The sequence below is a fragment of the Phodopus roborovskii genome, unplaced genomic scaffold (genome assembly GCF_943737965.1).
Source record: "Phodopus roborovskii unplaced genomic scaffold, PHOROB, whole genome shotgun sequence".
Lineage (NCBI taxonomy): Eukaryota > Metazoa > Chordata > Mammalia > Rodentia > Cricetidae > Phodopus > Phodopus roborovskii.
This window is the reverse complement of record NW_026125278.1, coordinates 4,638,122-4,653,983: the sequence shown is the minus strand read 5'-3', so window position 1 is coordinate 4,653,983 and position 15,862 is coordinate 4,638,122. Positions and strand designations below refer to the sequence as shown.

At 43.8% G+C, this 15,862-nt stretch overlaps 1 protein-coding gene across 1 annotated transcript in view; it reads right to left on the bottom strand.

The window, feature by feature from the left end:
* The window catches only part of Col24a1 (collagen type XXIV alpha 1 chain), a 259,948-nt gene extending 244,540 nt beyond the window's left edge, over nucleotides 1-15,408 (bottom strand). The window contains exons 1-3 of the mRNA XM_051194789.1: nucleotides 15,348-15,408; nucleotides 14,756-14,886; nucleotides 9,421-9,485 (exon numbers count right to left, since the gene is read on the bottom strand). Of these exons, the coding sequence (XP_051050746.1) occupies nucleotides 9,421-9,485; nucleotides 14,756-14,811 (121 nt within the window). The 5' untranslated portion in view covers nucleotides 14,812-14,886; nucleotides 15,348-15,408. The remainder of the gene's footprint in view (nucleotides 1-9,420; nucleotides 9,486-14,755; nucleotides 14,887-15,347) is intronic.
* Between the last annotated feature and the right edge of the window lie 454 nt (nucleotides 15,409-15,862).

Sequence of the window (15,862 nt, the reverse complement as noted above, 5' to 3'; positions counted from 1 at the left end):
CTTTTTTCTTTCTTTCTTTTTTTTTTTTTTTAATAAGTGATCAGAATATCTAACCGTCTCATAGCAATACTTTTGTATGAATCATCTTTTTGCTACATTAGTTTGCATTTTTCTTTGGTGTCTTTCTACTTCTGCTGCATCAAATCCTGTTACTTGTCCTTTATACCTTCCAGCTTTCCAGCCTCCTTCAGGGTTGCCAGCGTTTTATCTCTAAAATTAGCCCTTTGTGTTCCCATTTGTCTGTGAACAACCCCACCCCAGGAGGACGCATACGGCCAGCTCTGCCTACCTCATTCTCCTTCCTCTGGGCTCATTCCTATTTGCTCAAGCTTCAGAATGAATCCTTCGCCTCTGAGAGTGGATTTTTTGCACTTTCTGAGCTCGCCCCCATGTCGCCCATCATAGGATCTGTGCTTGTCCCTGAGCAACAGCTGCCCCCCTCAGAACCCCTGGCATTTCTCATGTGCCACGGTTATTCAGTCCTTCCTTTCAGAGGTTTTGTTTCTGTCCCTGCTTTCTCGGATGTTACTGCTGAACTGTGTTGTCTCATGTGCCATCTCCTGTTTTTCTTCACATTTTAGCCCCTGTACATTGTGTCTCATTCCCCCCCCCCAAACTGACGAGTTTATGATTTACTTCTACTTCACTTGTTTCTGTTGAGTTGCATGCAGAAACACAAGTGGGAAGATAATATCTTAAAGTTTCATGTTTATTTAGTCTATGCCCGGAGATTAGAGAGATGATTCAGCCATAAAGAACACTTGTTAGTCTTGCAGAGCACCTGGGTTTGTTCCCAGCACCAATGTGCTGTCTTCCAACTATAACTATCTCCAGTTTCATGGAATCAATGCTCCCTTCTGATCTCAGCAGGTGCCAGGTAATGATGTATGAACATACATGCAGGCAAAACACATGTGTAAAATAAAATAAATCTAAAGAAAAGTAAAGCCTATGCTCACTTCACAAATGATGAAGCCAGGAAATGGAGAAACGACACAATGGGATCAAGGTCATACAACTAGTAAGCAGTTGAGCTGGGCGTGAGCTACCAGTCTGACCTTAAGATTGATGGTTGTTTCCTCCCATGGCCTGATGGCTTCCACGCTCATCATACATCACTTTTACAGACAGCCCTAACTAACCATGGCAGGGTTGCTTTTCCCCACTGAAATTTCATGGTGGGAAATACTCTCTACAGTTAAATTGGCATCCATCTCTCATGTAGCTGTTTCCTTGAAATGAACCATTCCCTTCTGGAGGGAACAAAGGAGGCTCTGCAGGCTCATAGATCCCACAAGACATAAGAGGGACCTTTCCATCCACAAGTGCTAAGTGGGAAGAGACTTCATGCAGGAGACATTTCAAAGCCACACAAGGATCTCTAGGCACATAGCTGTTCTGAGTCATCACCCATGCTGGGGTAGGATTTTTGGTGATGCACTTCCTGAGTCCTCTATGCTCCTGTATGTTACTGTAGAAACTCCTTCGGTCATTAAGGTAGACTTGGGTAGGGTTGCTTTCTTGTTTGTCTGTTGTTATCCCTGAATATGAGATGAGTAGATATAAACTTCACAGGCAGAGTCACACAATAGCACCCTAGTTTTAATTTGTCATAGACTAAGCACATTTTGGGGGCAGAAATTGATGGAGAAGAAACAGGGAACTCAAAAGTAGAAGGCACATACAAGAGAGACGGAGAAAAATAGAAGTAAAAGAAAGGAGAAAAGAAAATGAAGAAGTACAGGAAGAGAGAGAGAGACTTCCATCCACAACACAAGCTCTTTAATCTTTACTTCAAGCCTGGATTAGACATCAATAAATTATAATTTGGAGTTACATTTAGATACCTGTTACATATATATATATATATGTTATATTATATATTATATATTACATATACTATCTATAATATAGTATATATACTATTTATTACATTATACATACTAATATATACTATGGTATATATGCTAATATATATTTCAATAAATAAGTTGTCTATATTGAGTCAGTTTCATGAGTGGTCTTAACCATAAAATCAACCCTGATTATTAGTTCATGTCACTGAAGAAATCAGTTACCATTTGAAAAAAATAGATGATTATTAAAAAGACACTAGAGTCGCCTCATTTCTTAAAGAGCAATGATGACATGTGCTTAATATTTCTCTAAGAACTTCACCATGTGGTCACAATTCTTACAACCTTGTAAGCAGATTCTACTGTCATCCCTTATTTTACACTTAGGAAAAGCTGGACTTAAATTCTGTTTCCAAGGTCACACAACCAGGGAGTGCAGAGGTTGTATACGGTCTCCAAGAGTCAGACCCTTACCTCAGTGACTTTTAGTAACATATCTAACTTTACCTAAAACCAGAATGGACTGTACCCCCTCCTCTGTCTGCTTCTTAAAGGTAGAATAAATGGTGATGTCACCCAGGCAACAGCCATGCCCTCTTTACTGTAAACAGCAGGCCCAATGACGTCATTCAAACCATAGCTGCAACGACCACATATTCTGACTCACAGACCTCGCTTCTGGCTTTGCATATCCCACTACTGCCTGCTGAATTTATCCAGGAGAAATTACATGTCCCCAAAGCAGTTCTAGCTCAACATGTTTTCCCCAAACTTCATTGTTCATACTTCAGTGCTTCTGCCAGTGAAGAGCTTCACAAGGGCAGCCAACATGGCCTTTCTATAGCACACATGAGATTATGGCGCACTTTGCAGTGGCTTTGTGTGCCACGGGGAATCTGTGTGGTCAGTTCCCGACCTACTTCCTCTGTTTTTTACCCCTCTGTATTTCATCCCTCTGTATTTTACCTCAGACAAGCGCATCTTCTCTTAGTCTTTGAGCTCATTGGGCATATGTTCAGCTCCTGATACTTTCTCTTAGTGGGCTCTCAGCTTCCTAGTCCTTCCTTGGGCTAATTTTAATCAGCTGCTTTTGCAGTGGCAAAAAAAAAAAAAAAAAAAAAAAAAAAAAAAAAAAACAATCATGGTAAATTTAACAGATTTCTGTAAGTTTTGTGAGTTTTTATAATGTCTTGAAGCTGGGGAATCATTGCACTTGAATTTGGTGTATAACTAAGGATGGTTCTGGAAGCAATGCTCTCACATGCTCTCCTTTTGTCTGTGGTACAACAGGTTATGCTATAGCATCCACCACTATGGATATTTTTATTCTTTCTAAAAAGCGTTTTCATCACCAAAGCTTACCAGCTTTTAAAGGCACATTCAAACTCCCATTGAGGACGTCTACCCACACTGGGGTTTACTTTCCAACAGGACTTAGCTCAAGTGTCACATTATTGTTTTTAATTTAGAGGCAGGATCTTACTATTCTTTCGAGGCTGGCCTCAAACCTCTGGCCTTGAGAGAGTCTCCTGACCCAGGCACCCAAGCATATGACATTCACCACATGCACCACATGCCATCCTGCTGGGCTGCCCCTTCTCCAGAGGTGGGGAAAATGTGAGGGAAAAGGAATAAAGTAGAGAGACGGATGAAGGAAGATGAGAGAGTGAGAGAGAGAGAGAGAGAGAGAGAGAGAGAGAGGGAGGGAGAGACAGAGAGAAAGAGAGACAGAGAGAGAGTGTGTGAGAGAGAGAGGGAGGGAGAGGCAGAGAGAGGGAAAGAGAGACAGAGAGAGAGAGGAAGAGAGACAGAGAGAGACAGAGGGAGAGAGAGAGGGGGAAGGGAGGGAGGGAGAGAGAGAGAAGGAGAGACAGAGAGAGAGGAAGAGAGACAGAGGGAGACAGAGGGAGAGAGAGAGGGGAAGGGAGGGAGGGAGAGAGAGAGAGAAGGAGGGAGAGAGGTCCAGTCTCGATGATAACACTATGACACATACCCCAGTCACCCCAGTCTCTGTAAATACAGTAATTGTAATTGACCCCATGGGGTGTAAGCTCCAAGCCAAAACAACAACAACAACAGAAACAACAAAACAAAAAACCCAAAACAAACAAACAATCAAACAAACAACCCAGAATCTACATTTGTTTTTCAGATGCAGAAAATAAAGACCTATCAACACTCCATCCCAAGTTGGGGGAGCAAGGGTCATATACAGTTATCCCTGAAAGCTTAGAGATGTTTCATATTTCTTAGTAGCTGTAATTTAAGTGATTTTTAAAAATCATATTAAGTTTTAGAGTCTAACAAGTTGTAGAGTTAACTCTACTAAAAAACTAAATGGGTATATTAATTCTAATGACTTCTCAGTATTTTACTTTTCATACATCTTGGCCAACCACATTCTAATGCTACATTCTTTTGGGTGCTGCACTTATGCCAAATTTTTAAAAATTAAAGTGATTGCCCCATATCCATTCCCACATCATCATCATCAACTGGACCTGGGCTATTAACAGTAATAAAATTTTAAAAGAATACTTGAAGTTGGAAGGAATATGGGTTGATGGGTCCTGGAAAGAGTTTGAAGAAGGGGCTGGGTAGGCGGATAAGACCAAAGTATGTCACATGTATATATGACATTTAAAAATAAGTAAACAAAGAAAACTTTTAAAAAGTGTTTATTTAAAATGAAAGCACCAGGATTATGAGAAAGATGACACAGTACTCAACATACTTTTCCTTGACAATTTGTATAAAATGACCAATTAACCAGACAGCCTCCCTATATTCATTTTGCAGGGTTTGTTTTAGTCACTTCCAAACAGTGCCAAAATCATGACTCAGATATAAGCTCCCTGGCTCCGGGTCACTGAGTTAGAGAACTAAAGGAAATGATTTACGATCAGTTGCTTTTACTTTTTCAAATCTCCGAGGATATGGGAAGTGGGTCTAGACTGTGGTCTTCCGTTCTGGGAAAATTTATTGCACTGTCATCATCTAAACTTTACATGTTTTATCTCATGTCTTTCAACCTAAAACACATATAATGTGATTCTTATCTTCACTTTGATCTGTTGGAATTGAGGCTCAGGGTGTTTCAGGAATTTGTTCATGGTCACATAACTACTCATCAGTATAACCTAGATCTGGGCTATGGTTCGAGAACACCTGTGTCCTTAGACACCTTTGGCACAGTGGGTATGTTAAAAGCAACAATTGTTCCTTTAAAGTTTTCTTAATGTAAGTAACACATTTGTTGTGTATAAACGGATCAGTGCAAACTTAGTCATAAAGTGCGAAACAAAGCTTTAAGCCACATAATAAAAACTTATGAAGTGCCTGGTGGAAGTCGGTGGAGTTCCTGTAGCTAGAATGAGCAGCCCCATGTGACGTTAAATTAAGGTACACAGGAGACACTCTCCTAGATCAGCAGTGTCTACATTGTTTCTACATGTGTTTCCACACTTGGGGTCATGAACCAGAGATGCCTTTTGAGAAATAGTTGCTCCATCTGCCCAGTTTGACTCACTGTGAGGCGACAGCACATCTCTCTACCACATCTCACTGGCAGCCAGTGGCAGCAAGAAGAAGGGATTGTTGCAGCAAGCAGAAAGCTACCCAGACCAGCAAATCTTCAGCAAACGTCATCTTCTATAAGTCACTTTTAGCTTGAAACAGACTCACTCACTAGCTTACACCCAACACTGGGCTGGAAGGCAAATAGAGAATTCATATCTATTAAGATGATAGCTAAAATGGCTTTTCTTGGCTGTTAAAATTTGAGAAATAACAGAAATTGTAGAAAATCACAGATATTTCCCCCCCATTCAATCTTCATGGTCTTTCTGAGGAAAAGAAGAAAATATGGTTCAAGACTACAGAAGAAGTGGGTGACTGGAAGAGACAGCAGCAGACAAAGACATTCAGAGATTTTTTTAATGCATTAAGGAGCTGAAAAAGTGAGCTCTAAGGTTGCAGAGGCAGACAATCACAGACAACTGGTCAACTCAGGCAGAGTCCTGAAGGGCTCAGGAATGAAAAGTGCTAGTTCACTGAATTCTTAGGATTTCACATCGGGGTGTTGGGATAGTGGGAAGTAGCTAAGCATTTGTATAAGTAACCTTGAGACCATAATAGGAAAGTAGAGAGATGGTGTTGAAATACGATCCAATCACAGCAGAAGGTGTAGAAGCACCATATTCAGAATAAGGGACTCAGGAGAGACGTGCATAACACATTAGAAGACAATCCTTCATCACAGACTCTTTTGATCACTGAACTCTAATAGTCGTAACCACTGTGACTCTACACATGTAAAACTGGGGGTCCTCTGTAAAGACATTCTATGAATCCAGACATTTGGGTTGCAAAAAAGGCAGCCAGCCAGGCTTGTCCTTCAACAATCTCACATGAAACACCTCAACACCTCAGTTGTCAGGCCTCTGTGAAAATAATTCCCAAATGTATTTTTACTGTTTTATTTTGAAATGATCACAGAGGCAACTTCAGATTCTCAAGGAATATCTACAGTATAAAAATCAGACCAAAATAAAGAAAACTTGGGAGAAAATAGACAGCACAAGAAGAAAAATTCAAAATAGTACTTTTGCCCCTAGTGAGGTTAGAGTAGGATATGCATCTGGGAAACAGGAACAAGAGAAATCTGAGAGGTGAGGGGCAACATTCGGATCAACAGAAATGTCCAAAAGAGTAACCCAGGACAGGCTCTTGTCTTACCCAAACAAAGATGGAAAATAAGATCTTAAAGTAAAAAAAAAAAAATAAACAATTTGATTGTGGAGATCAAAATATGCATCAGAAATTGCAGAATAAAAGGAATTCATTAGAAACACAGACACAATAAAGGGAATTTTCCAGAAAGTGAATGGTGTTTCCACACTGAAAAGGCCCATTGTGTACCCAACAGAATGAAGAGACTCATATCATGACATATTATAACAAACTTCTCAAAGCATGAAAAACAAATGATTATAAAAAAAAATCGCAAGAGAAAGAACAGGTCATAAGTCAACTACCAAGAATTACTCTATCAACTTTAAACAACAGACCTTCAAGCTAAAAGACAAAAATCCATGAAAGCCTTTCAACATCAGAGAAGAAAAATCTTACAGAAGAAAACCCTCTCCTCACCTACACAATCCCCCTTCCACGTGAGGGTGACACACAACATCTCAGGAATGCAAGCCTCAGAAGCTGCCCAGCTCAGCACGTACGCAGAGGATGCAACTGCACCATGCACACCACACGCACAAGGGAAGGGGCCAAAAGAAGGAAGTCCTGAGAGAATGACCTAACATGGGGAGAGATGCCAACAACAAAGGCAGGGTGGAGAACTAAACAATGTACAGTCAACAAAACTGAGCTTCTAGGAGATATGCCTCCAAGAACATAAGGTAAAACCAAAAGTTAAGAACTGTTCAAGAACTACAGTGTGTTGAGGGGGAATTTCTTTCAGAGGTATTTTACAATATGTTGTAGTATATGAACAAATAACTAACATGTCACAGGATGCATATAAAAGCAATGGGAACAAACAGTAAGTAATCTTGAGGCATTGCTAATAAAAAGTTATGAATGTACAGAGGTCAATGACACTAATGCTCACATGGATATGACAAGGCAAATTATAATAGCCAAGAACTAATACATTTATATTGAGGTGATAGGAGGGGAAGAATGAGGACAATATAAAATGTAAAAGATTTGGTTTCCCAGTGCAACTTCCCCTTAAGGCACATTCTTGCATTACTCTGATACTCTCACAAGTACAGACATAATTCGAGATCCTCTCTGAGACTCCGGCTCAAAGTGCGATTTGGCCATCTTAAGGTTGCAAGTCATAATTGTGCTCATTATAAAACATACTTTTTTGATATCCTCCTGCTTTAATTTATTTGTCCCTGTGTGTGCATGCCACATGCAAGTGGGTGATCCTTGTGGGGCAGAAAAGGGCCAGTTCCTCTAGAACTAGAGTCCCAGGCAGCTGTGAGCAGACCAAAGTGAGTACTGGGAACGGAACTCCGATCCACTGCAAGTCCAGCACGCACTCCACCCCTGAGCCATGGCTGCAGCCCCTATGGGCTTTACCACTTTGGCCTGTTAGATAGAAGACCATCCCTTCCTTTGTACACCTTCTCTTTGCAAATACATATCTCATTTGCAATGTCTTTGTCATTCTTTCATATTGGCATTTGGTTGATGGCCTCAGGTCGCAGCTGGCTCGTTGAGTTTATTACTCGGTTGAAAAGCTGATTGTATCTGAACGGGGCAGCTGCATGGGGTACAGAGAAATGAGGGGGAAGCAAGCCGGGGCCCATGCTGTTAATGTCTTACATGCAGCACGCTTCCTGGCGCTCCTCTTTGGAGAAAACTTGGAACCTTTGGCAAAGCCACTTCTATTTTCACTCGAAACCAGGTATATATTTGTATTTATACTTCAGTCATTGGGTAGTTGGATATTTATTGGGAAACAGTTTAAAATGTTGTTTAATAAATGAAGCAGGATATACAAAGATTTCCGAGTGCAACAAACTAGAAGACCAAACCGAAACACTATTTTCTAGACCACCCCACAGGAATGAAATAATGTTCCCAGCCCACTACTAGGCAGATTTTGCTTCTGAACGATGCAAGTCCAGAAGGAACATTTATTACATGCGTGTGTTGTTTCAAGAAGGGCAAAGGTTATTCAGTTACAGCCTGCCACCCCCAGCAACTCCCACTTGCAATGAAGTCACAAGCAAAGCCTTTCCACTGTACAAAACTTCCCTTTTATAGAGACTTTGCTTAAAAATGCAAGTAATTTCACAGACGGAAGATCTGAGTGATTTCTTAAAGGTCATATTATCGCCCAAATCGAAGTTTTTTTGTTTTGTTTTGTTTTTTGGTACCCTTGTGTCCCCCTTAACACTGGCTATGATCTTCTATTATTTTCTAATGCTGAATTCCAGGTTATGATGACTTAGTAGATGCTGCAACCAGACAGAAATGTTTGTTTGTTTTGACACAGGGTCACATGTAGCCAAGGCTGGTGACCAACTTGCTAGATAGCCAAGTCTGACCATCCCTGATGGTAAATCCTGACTGTCATCTAGGTGGGATTTAGAATCTCCATGGAAATAAATTCTTGACTATATCTGTCAAGCACGTTTCTAGACTGAGTTAATAGAGATAGGAACATCCACCCTAAATGTCGGCGTCACCACTCCATGGGCTGGGGTCCTGGACTGAATTAAAAGGAGAAAGTGAACTGAGCGTGTGCACACAGGTGCGATGCAGCTAGCTGCCTCAAGCTCCTGACACCTTGCTTCCCCTGATATGATGGACAGCATCCTCACACTGTGGGCCCAAATAAACATATCCTTTCCTTAAGTAGCTTTTGCCATAGTAATTAGAAAGACAACTACCATTCTTGTCTGGAACCCCATATTTTCCTGTCTCTTTTTTCCCCCACATGCCAAGATTGCAGGCTTATGTTACCACACTCAGCTCAGAAATATTCTTAAAAGAAAAAAAAAATGAGTAACAAGATAAACCCCCTTACCTTGTCCCTGTGCATGAACAGTAATGCACACCACACATAGTATAATAACACGAAGAAGCAGTTTCCTAAGAGGGGAAAACAAGAACAAAAAATAAAAACCTGTTAGACATTTACAACCTTACCATAAGCCACAGCACTCCTCAATCAGGAGTCTGTACTGTGGTGTGAGGATTGGCATCTCTGAAGCTGACATTGCCAAATAGAGGACCATCTGTGTTCTTCTGTTTCAGAACAAGTGATGCTCAAGAGCTGTCTCATATGATGTACATGGTTTTCTGGCTGCATCCTAGAATCATTTCAGGGTTTAATAGCTTGCTAATACTTGGTTACTTCTCTCCCCTCTCACAAATATTCTGGTTTTAGGATGTCTATGGCACATACAGTGTACACGAGTGTGTCCATGTTGTGTAAGTGTGTGCATGTGTGTTTGTGTGTGTGTGTAGAAGCCAGAGATGGGCACCCAGTGTTTTGGTCTTAGTTATTCTTCACCTTATGTTTGGAGACAGGGTCTCTTGTTGCCTCTGAGTTCACTGATTTGGACAGATTGACAGGACCCTAAGTCCCAGGGATCCTCCTGTCTCTGCCTCCATGGCACTAAAATGACAGCTGTATGCTATTGCAGCAGATCTACCTTAAGTGGATGGTAGGGCTGAAACACCACAGACTACGTTATCCCCCCAGCCCTGTATTTTCAGATATTTACCAGGTGAGCCTAATGTGCCAAACAGGTTTGAGGACTATTGTGTAAGGTTAATTTTAGAAGTCAGCATTCCCAAACATTTAATAAAACTGATCAAGCCTAAAAGAACTCAGTATCATGATCACTAAAATTTAATAAAGATATAAAAATGACAGCCCACAGTATCTAAGGATGTCTAATAAACCACAAAAGGGCCTGGGTTCAGTCTGCTAGCCTGACCTTTAGTTATTCAGTTTGACATCAAAATGTAACCAGCCAGAGTAGCCAGGTGAAGGTCTAAATTTAGTTGGAAAATAGACATCCAAAGGTCATCCTTAGAACATCTGAAGAACTAGTTCCTTTCCCAAGAGTTTCCCTAGATGCAGCTTAAGGAGCTATTCAATTTTTCCTTTGTCATAAAAGTCCAGTCCTTTTGGGAGAATGCCAGCAGTCTCTCTTTAAGGGTACTCATGAGATCCTTCGGATATATGGTACGTGTCTTTGGTTACCACCATTCATTTCTACGAAGATGAAGTTTACAATAGCAAGAAAGACTTGTGAACTTTTGGGATAGCAAACTTTTTGATGAGTTGGTGGCCTCTTAAACCAGCTGAGAAGCGTGAAGTAATGTGAGAAACACACATGTAACACACATCTAGCATTTCAACAGTTTCTCTGGTTCTTGGTTTTTATGCCAAAAATGTCTTTGTCCTGACAGCTTTATAGATGCTGTGTTTTACAACAGCTAAGATCCAGAAATAATAATAATAAAAAAAAATCTGTCTTTCTCAAAATAACTGAGGGGAATTTTCATCCCAGCAACGGGATCAAAATTGGATGATTCCTGGGGAAAAGCGCTGTCAGTGAAGTCTCTCAGACTGTCAACTGAAGTCAGTTTGAAGGACTCACACAGCACATCTGATCCTAGGTGTTTGAGCAATTCCTGAATGCAGGAGGGTAATGCTTCAGGATGTCAGGCAGTCAAAGAGGCTGGAGTCTAGTCAGGAAAAGGGAAGAAAAATACACCAGCCAGTAGCATCAAGGCAGCGATAAACAGGCCTGCATTACTGTTAAAGATTTTTGAATGAATGAACCTACTTTTTGCCTGATTTATATCTGCTCACTGATTGCAAGATCAAGGAAATCGCTGTGCCCTCTGCCCTCCTTTTGTCCAGCCAGGAAAGTGACATGGTCCAGAGGCCTTTCATCCCTTTCTGTTTCTTCCTGTACCTCCAGTTCGGCTACTTCTTCCTGGAAATGGTGCTCAAACTATTTTTCTCAAGCCTTCAGGTACCCCGCTTGCCCCATGTCACATCTGAACATTTTGATGCAGAGGGTATGGAGAGCCCATCCTCTCTCTGCTTTGGCCTCTGCCTGGGTTTCCTTTGGTTGAATCATTCTGCCTCTCCCTTCATCCCCCTTCCCCTCTGACCATCCCTCTCCTGTCCCTTTCTCTCCTTCACACCCACACTTCAGGGTTTCCTGGAGCCCTTCCTGAACACACCCTTCTCTTGTTCCCATTTCCTTTGCTCCTCTACCGAACCCTGCACATCGTTAGGGGAGTGATTGCGTCTCTTTTTCAACCATTCTATTCCTACCACCTGGGACCAGGGTGGACTCTCCACAGCCGATGTTAGGTAAATATTTGTTGAAGAAATGAATAAATGACAAGTAAATGAATGGCAGAAGCTTTTGTAGACTAAAAATGAAATGGTCCTTATTTCAACTCTTGCCCAGAGTTATAAATTCTATATCAGATCTAGATGCATGGCACAGGTCACAAAGAAACCAGCATTACTCCTCTAGGTCTTTTATAAAACTAACCTTCTGTGACTTCACGGAGTACCAAACAGATTGTCTAAACAACACCCAAAATTACTTTCCACATACTTGTACTTACTCTCCCTAAGATGTCCACTTGTTTTAAACATTTATTTGAACACTCAAATAACTAAGCAACTTAGAAAACAGCATTTCATATCAATAATGGAGAAGGTAATATGCCTTTCATCACCATAACAATCAGCTCAGGAATCTTGTTTGTTGGTTTGTTTGTTGTTTTTGAGACCAGATCTCTCTTATGCTAGCTGGCCCAGATGCTGTGTACTGAAGGTGACCTGAACATTTAACCCCTTGCCTCTGTCTCCTACCTACTGGGAAGTATATGTTTCTGCCACAACATCCACAGAAGGCTTATGCAACAGTGGGTTCCATGCATACTAGAGAAGCAGTTCAACATTTGAGCTGCAGTCCTAGCCCCGACATGTAAAACTGATGCATCTAACACCTTTTGGGTTTATTTTATTAATTCCACAAAGTCACAAAGTAATCTATTGTAAGAGCAACCCTGGGAAAGAAAATATCTGTATGGGTCCAATTTTATAACTATAAATATTTTTGGGTGACTAACTGGAACTTCCAGAACATCACCACAAGAAGATGGGACTAAAAGGAAACCTCTGGCATTTCATTGGGGGGAGGGTGTTCTCTAAAGTTTAATTCAGTGACCTGACATAACGAATATTGGCTAATCAAACATTTTTCTAAAGTGTCGCCCCTTCCCAAGTACAGGTGACATGTTTTCAAATTAAAGAACTCTGAAGACTTTTGTTTTCCTAGAAACAAGTTCTCTGTGCAGTTCTAACTACCTTTGCTCCATCACTTTGCATGTGTGTGGTTGGAGCTTTGAGGACCTGCAATCTGGTTAATGGTGAGTTACCCTTCATTGCCTGCTGGTTCTGTAATGGAACAAGTTCTGAATTGTGAACTCAGCGATCATCTAGGCTTCTGGATATCCCCTCAGAGATCAAGGAAGACCAGCAACTCCATCCAGGATGGCTACCCAGGCCAGCACCTCTCCATTACTGGCCCTGACTACCCAACCACCAGGTGTCATTTTCTTCAGAAGTTCCAGCAGTGTGTGTGTGTAATCCTATTTAGTTTCTCTGCCCCTGTCCCACACAGCCTCCCCTGCTCCCCCAATCATCTGGACCAAGTACAAACTTCAAATTCTGAAGAATATATGCAGGGTTGGTCCCATGCCCCTTTAGAAGAGCCTTGGACAGCATGCAAGATGGGGGCCAGCAGCAGATACCTGTGAACCCCCATAGATTTATCAGCTGCTTGGGCTGGGTGCAAGGACTCAGGGAAAGCCTTGGAGTTGGGAGTTGGCAAGAAGAGAGGGTCCTGGAGTCTGAGCAGGACCTGGGGGCCTTCCAAAAAGCTTGAGCCTACAGGGGATCCCCCACAGCAGGCTGCCAGCAGGAACCAACCTGGAAGGTGCATTCTGTTCTGTAAGATCTGATAACATCTGAGCCCCACTCTACCTGGCTCTCTTGGAAGAGTCATCATTCAGTGGGATGCTTATCAAGAAAAGCCAGATCAAGGGCATGTATCTAAGAGAGCTCCTCTGGGAAGGCCACAGGAAGAGCTTCTAGCATCTGGGAACTCCTTGGTTCCCAGCATCTTGAGGCACACAGTCATGATTGCGTCCTATAGGATTTATTGTGTCTCCTAGAAAGGGGGGTGTGCCTGGAGGTGCAAACTGCCCTGCAGTGGGGAACAATCACACACCAAGCTTGCAGAGGTCAGGGCAGAGAGCAAGCTGACGATCCAGCACCGGACTAAGAAGCACATGTATGCACAAACACTGCCACAAGGCGGGCTTTCTCCATTCTGCCCGCGCTCAGCTGACTTGGGCAGCCTGGGTTCTGCCCTCCCCCCCCCCCTACAACTCAGCAGCCTTCCTCCCTGTATCTCAGGGGGCCAAATGAAAAACGTGTATAACCCATTGGCCTCTAATAGGGGCGCCCAGACAGGCAGCCAATGCTGAGAGTCATCACGCATTTCCACAGTGTGGGATAGGAGCAGGTATGATGTCCAAAGAGAAGGTGGGCCAGCCCAAGCTCTTCCGGGGAAAGTAGATGCTCTTCACATCCTACCCTCCCTAACCCAACCCTATCCTGGCTGCAAGCACCAATTCCCCACTGGCGGACCATATGTCAGGACTCAGTCTCAACTCCAGATGGGAGAGTTATGTCTGTTTGCCTTCTGAAAATAATAACGAAAAAGAGGTGACTGCCCTAGACCCTGAGCTGAGCAGTTCCCTGCTTTCTAGGCTCTGTAGTCATCCCTTCTCACCACCTGGCAACCTGGTCCCCAAACCATGCTTGCAGAATCCAAAGGATTGCTAGAGTCCTAGCAATCGCCCAGCCCAGGCTGGGTGCCCTGAGACAGCTGGAAGGTAGGACTTCAGCCAAGGCTGAAAGAGGAGAACTGAGGGGAGCTAGGGAAGCGCTAGAGTAGTTGGAGCTGAAGCCCAGACAGTGTCAGAGCAGCTCAGAAAGTGCTTGGGGTAGTGGCCTAGGGGATGCTGGGACACGGGCCAGCAAGCTTTTCCTCCCTAGCCACAGGATCGCTTTAGCATAAACTGAGACTCGCTGGCAGAAGTTTGCTTCCTTTCAAACACGGTATTTTACAAGTTGAGAAGTCAAGAGGAGGGTGCCGCGGCAGCTCTCCGGCTCCCGGCGCCAAAAAGTGTACCAAGAAGCAGGACCACAGATCTCCAACTGCGCGGTGGATGTAGAGGGTGGAGAGAGGGGGTTGGTCTAAAGCCCCTTCCTCCCCCCTCCGGCGGCGGGCGGGTGGGTTACTTACGTTTTTGTGGTGGGGGAGACCTTTCCATGCCTTGTCCTGTAGGCTCCTAAATGCATTTGTATGCATTTGTCCCTGCAGCAAAGCACTAACGAAAAACAGAAGCCAGCTCCGAACTGCTAAAGGTGCAGGTACTGTCCATGAAAAGGGGGGGGGGGGAGGGAAAGTCACATGAGAACCATGCTCCAACCCGCAAAATGGGGGGGGGGGTAGGAGGATGAAGCGGTGTAGGGGTAGGAAGTAGCACCCGGGGGCGGGGAGCTAAGATGCTCCTCCGTGCCTGGCTGTAGAAGGAGTCGCGCTCCCCCGGTGGGTGGGTGGGTGGGTGGGTGGGGACCAGAGGTGAGAGAGACTTCACCCTGAGGCAGCCAGCGGGGCAGCAGCAACAGCGGAGCTGGGTTGGGAGCGCAGCCCTGGAGTTCACTTGCGGTTCAAAGGAGACTCAGTGAGTCCAGTGGAGCGCTCTGCTTTGGGCCTGGGAGGAGAAAGGCGGGGTGGAGGGTGGGGGTGGGAAGAAGGAGATGAAGGAGTAGGGGAGGAAGTCCCCGGGAGCAGCCTGCGCCCAAACATTTGTCAAACAAGCACACACACCCACTTGGGAAATCAAGTTGGTGCTGCGAGGGGGCTGGTGGCAACTGCAGGCGCGCGCTCGCTCTGCTGACTGCCGGCTGCTTTGCCTGGAAGAAGAGGAGCCCAGTCAGTCCGGCTGGTGTTAAATTTCACCGCGCACTGACTGACGATGACATCACTAAGCACGGAGCACACTTCCCCCTCTGCCCCCGCAACCTCCCCCCACCCCGCTGATCCAACAGGGTCAGGCGGGGCCAGCTGCACCCTGGGCACTTGTCACCCCCTAGCCACCTCCAAGATGCGCCCACTTCCTAGTTGTAGGTGACTTAGGGTCAGTCCTTCCTCTCTGTCCACGTTCCAGTCTGGTTCGAATTTTATGTCCGTCTCTCGCACGACTCCTCCATCCCAGACCTTTTCTTTTTTCTCTTTACTCACACCTAGTACACTCCTGAACGCAGGCGGTCCTTCCTGTAAGCAGGCAGTCCTGATTTCCTTTCCCGCCTCCGCTTGCCTTCCTTGTAACTAGCTTGTGGTCCCAGG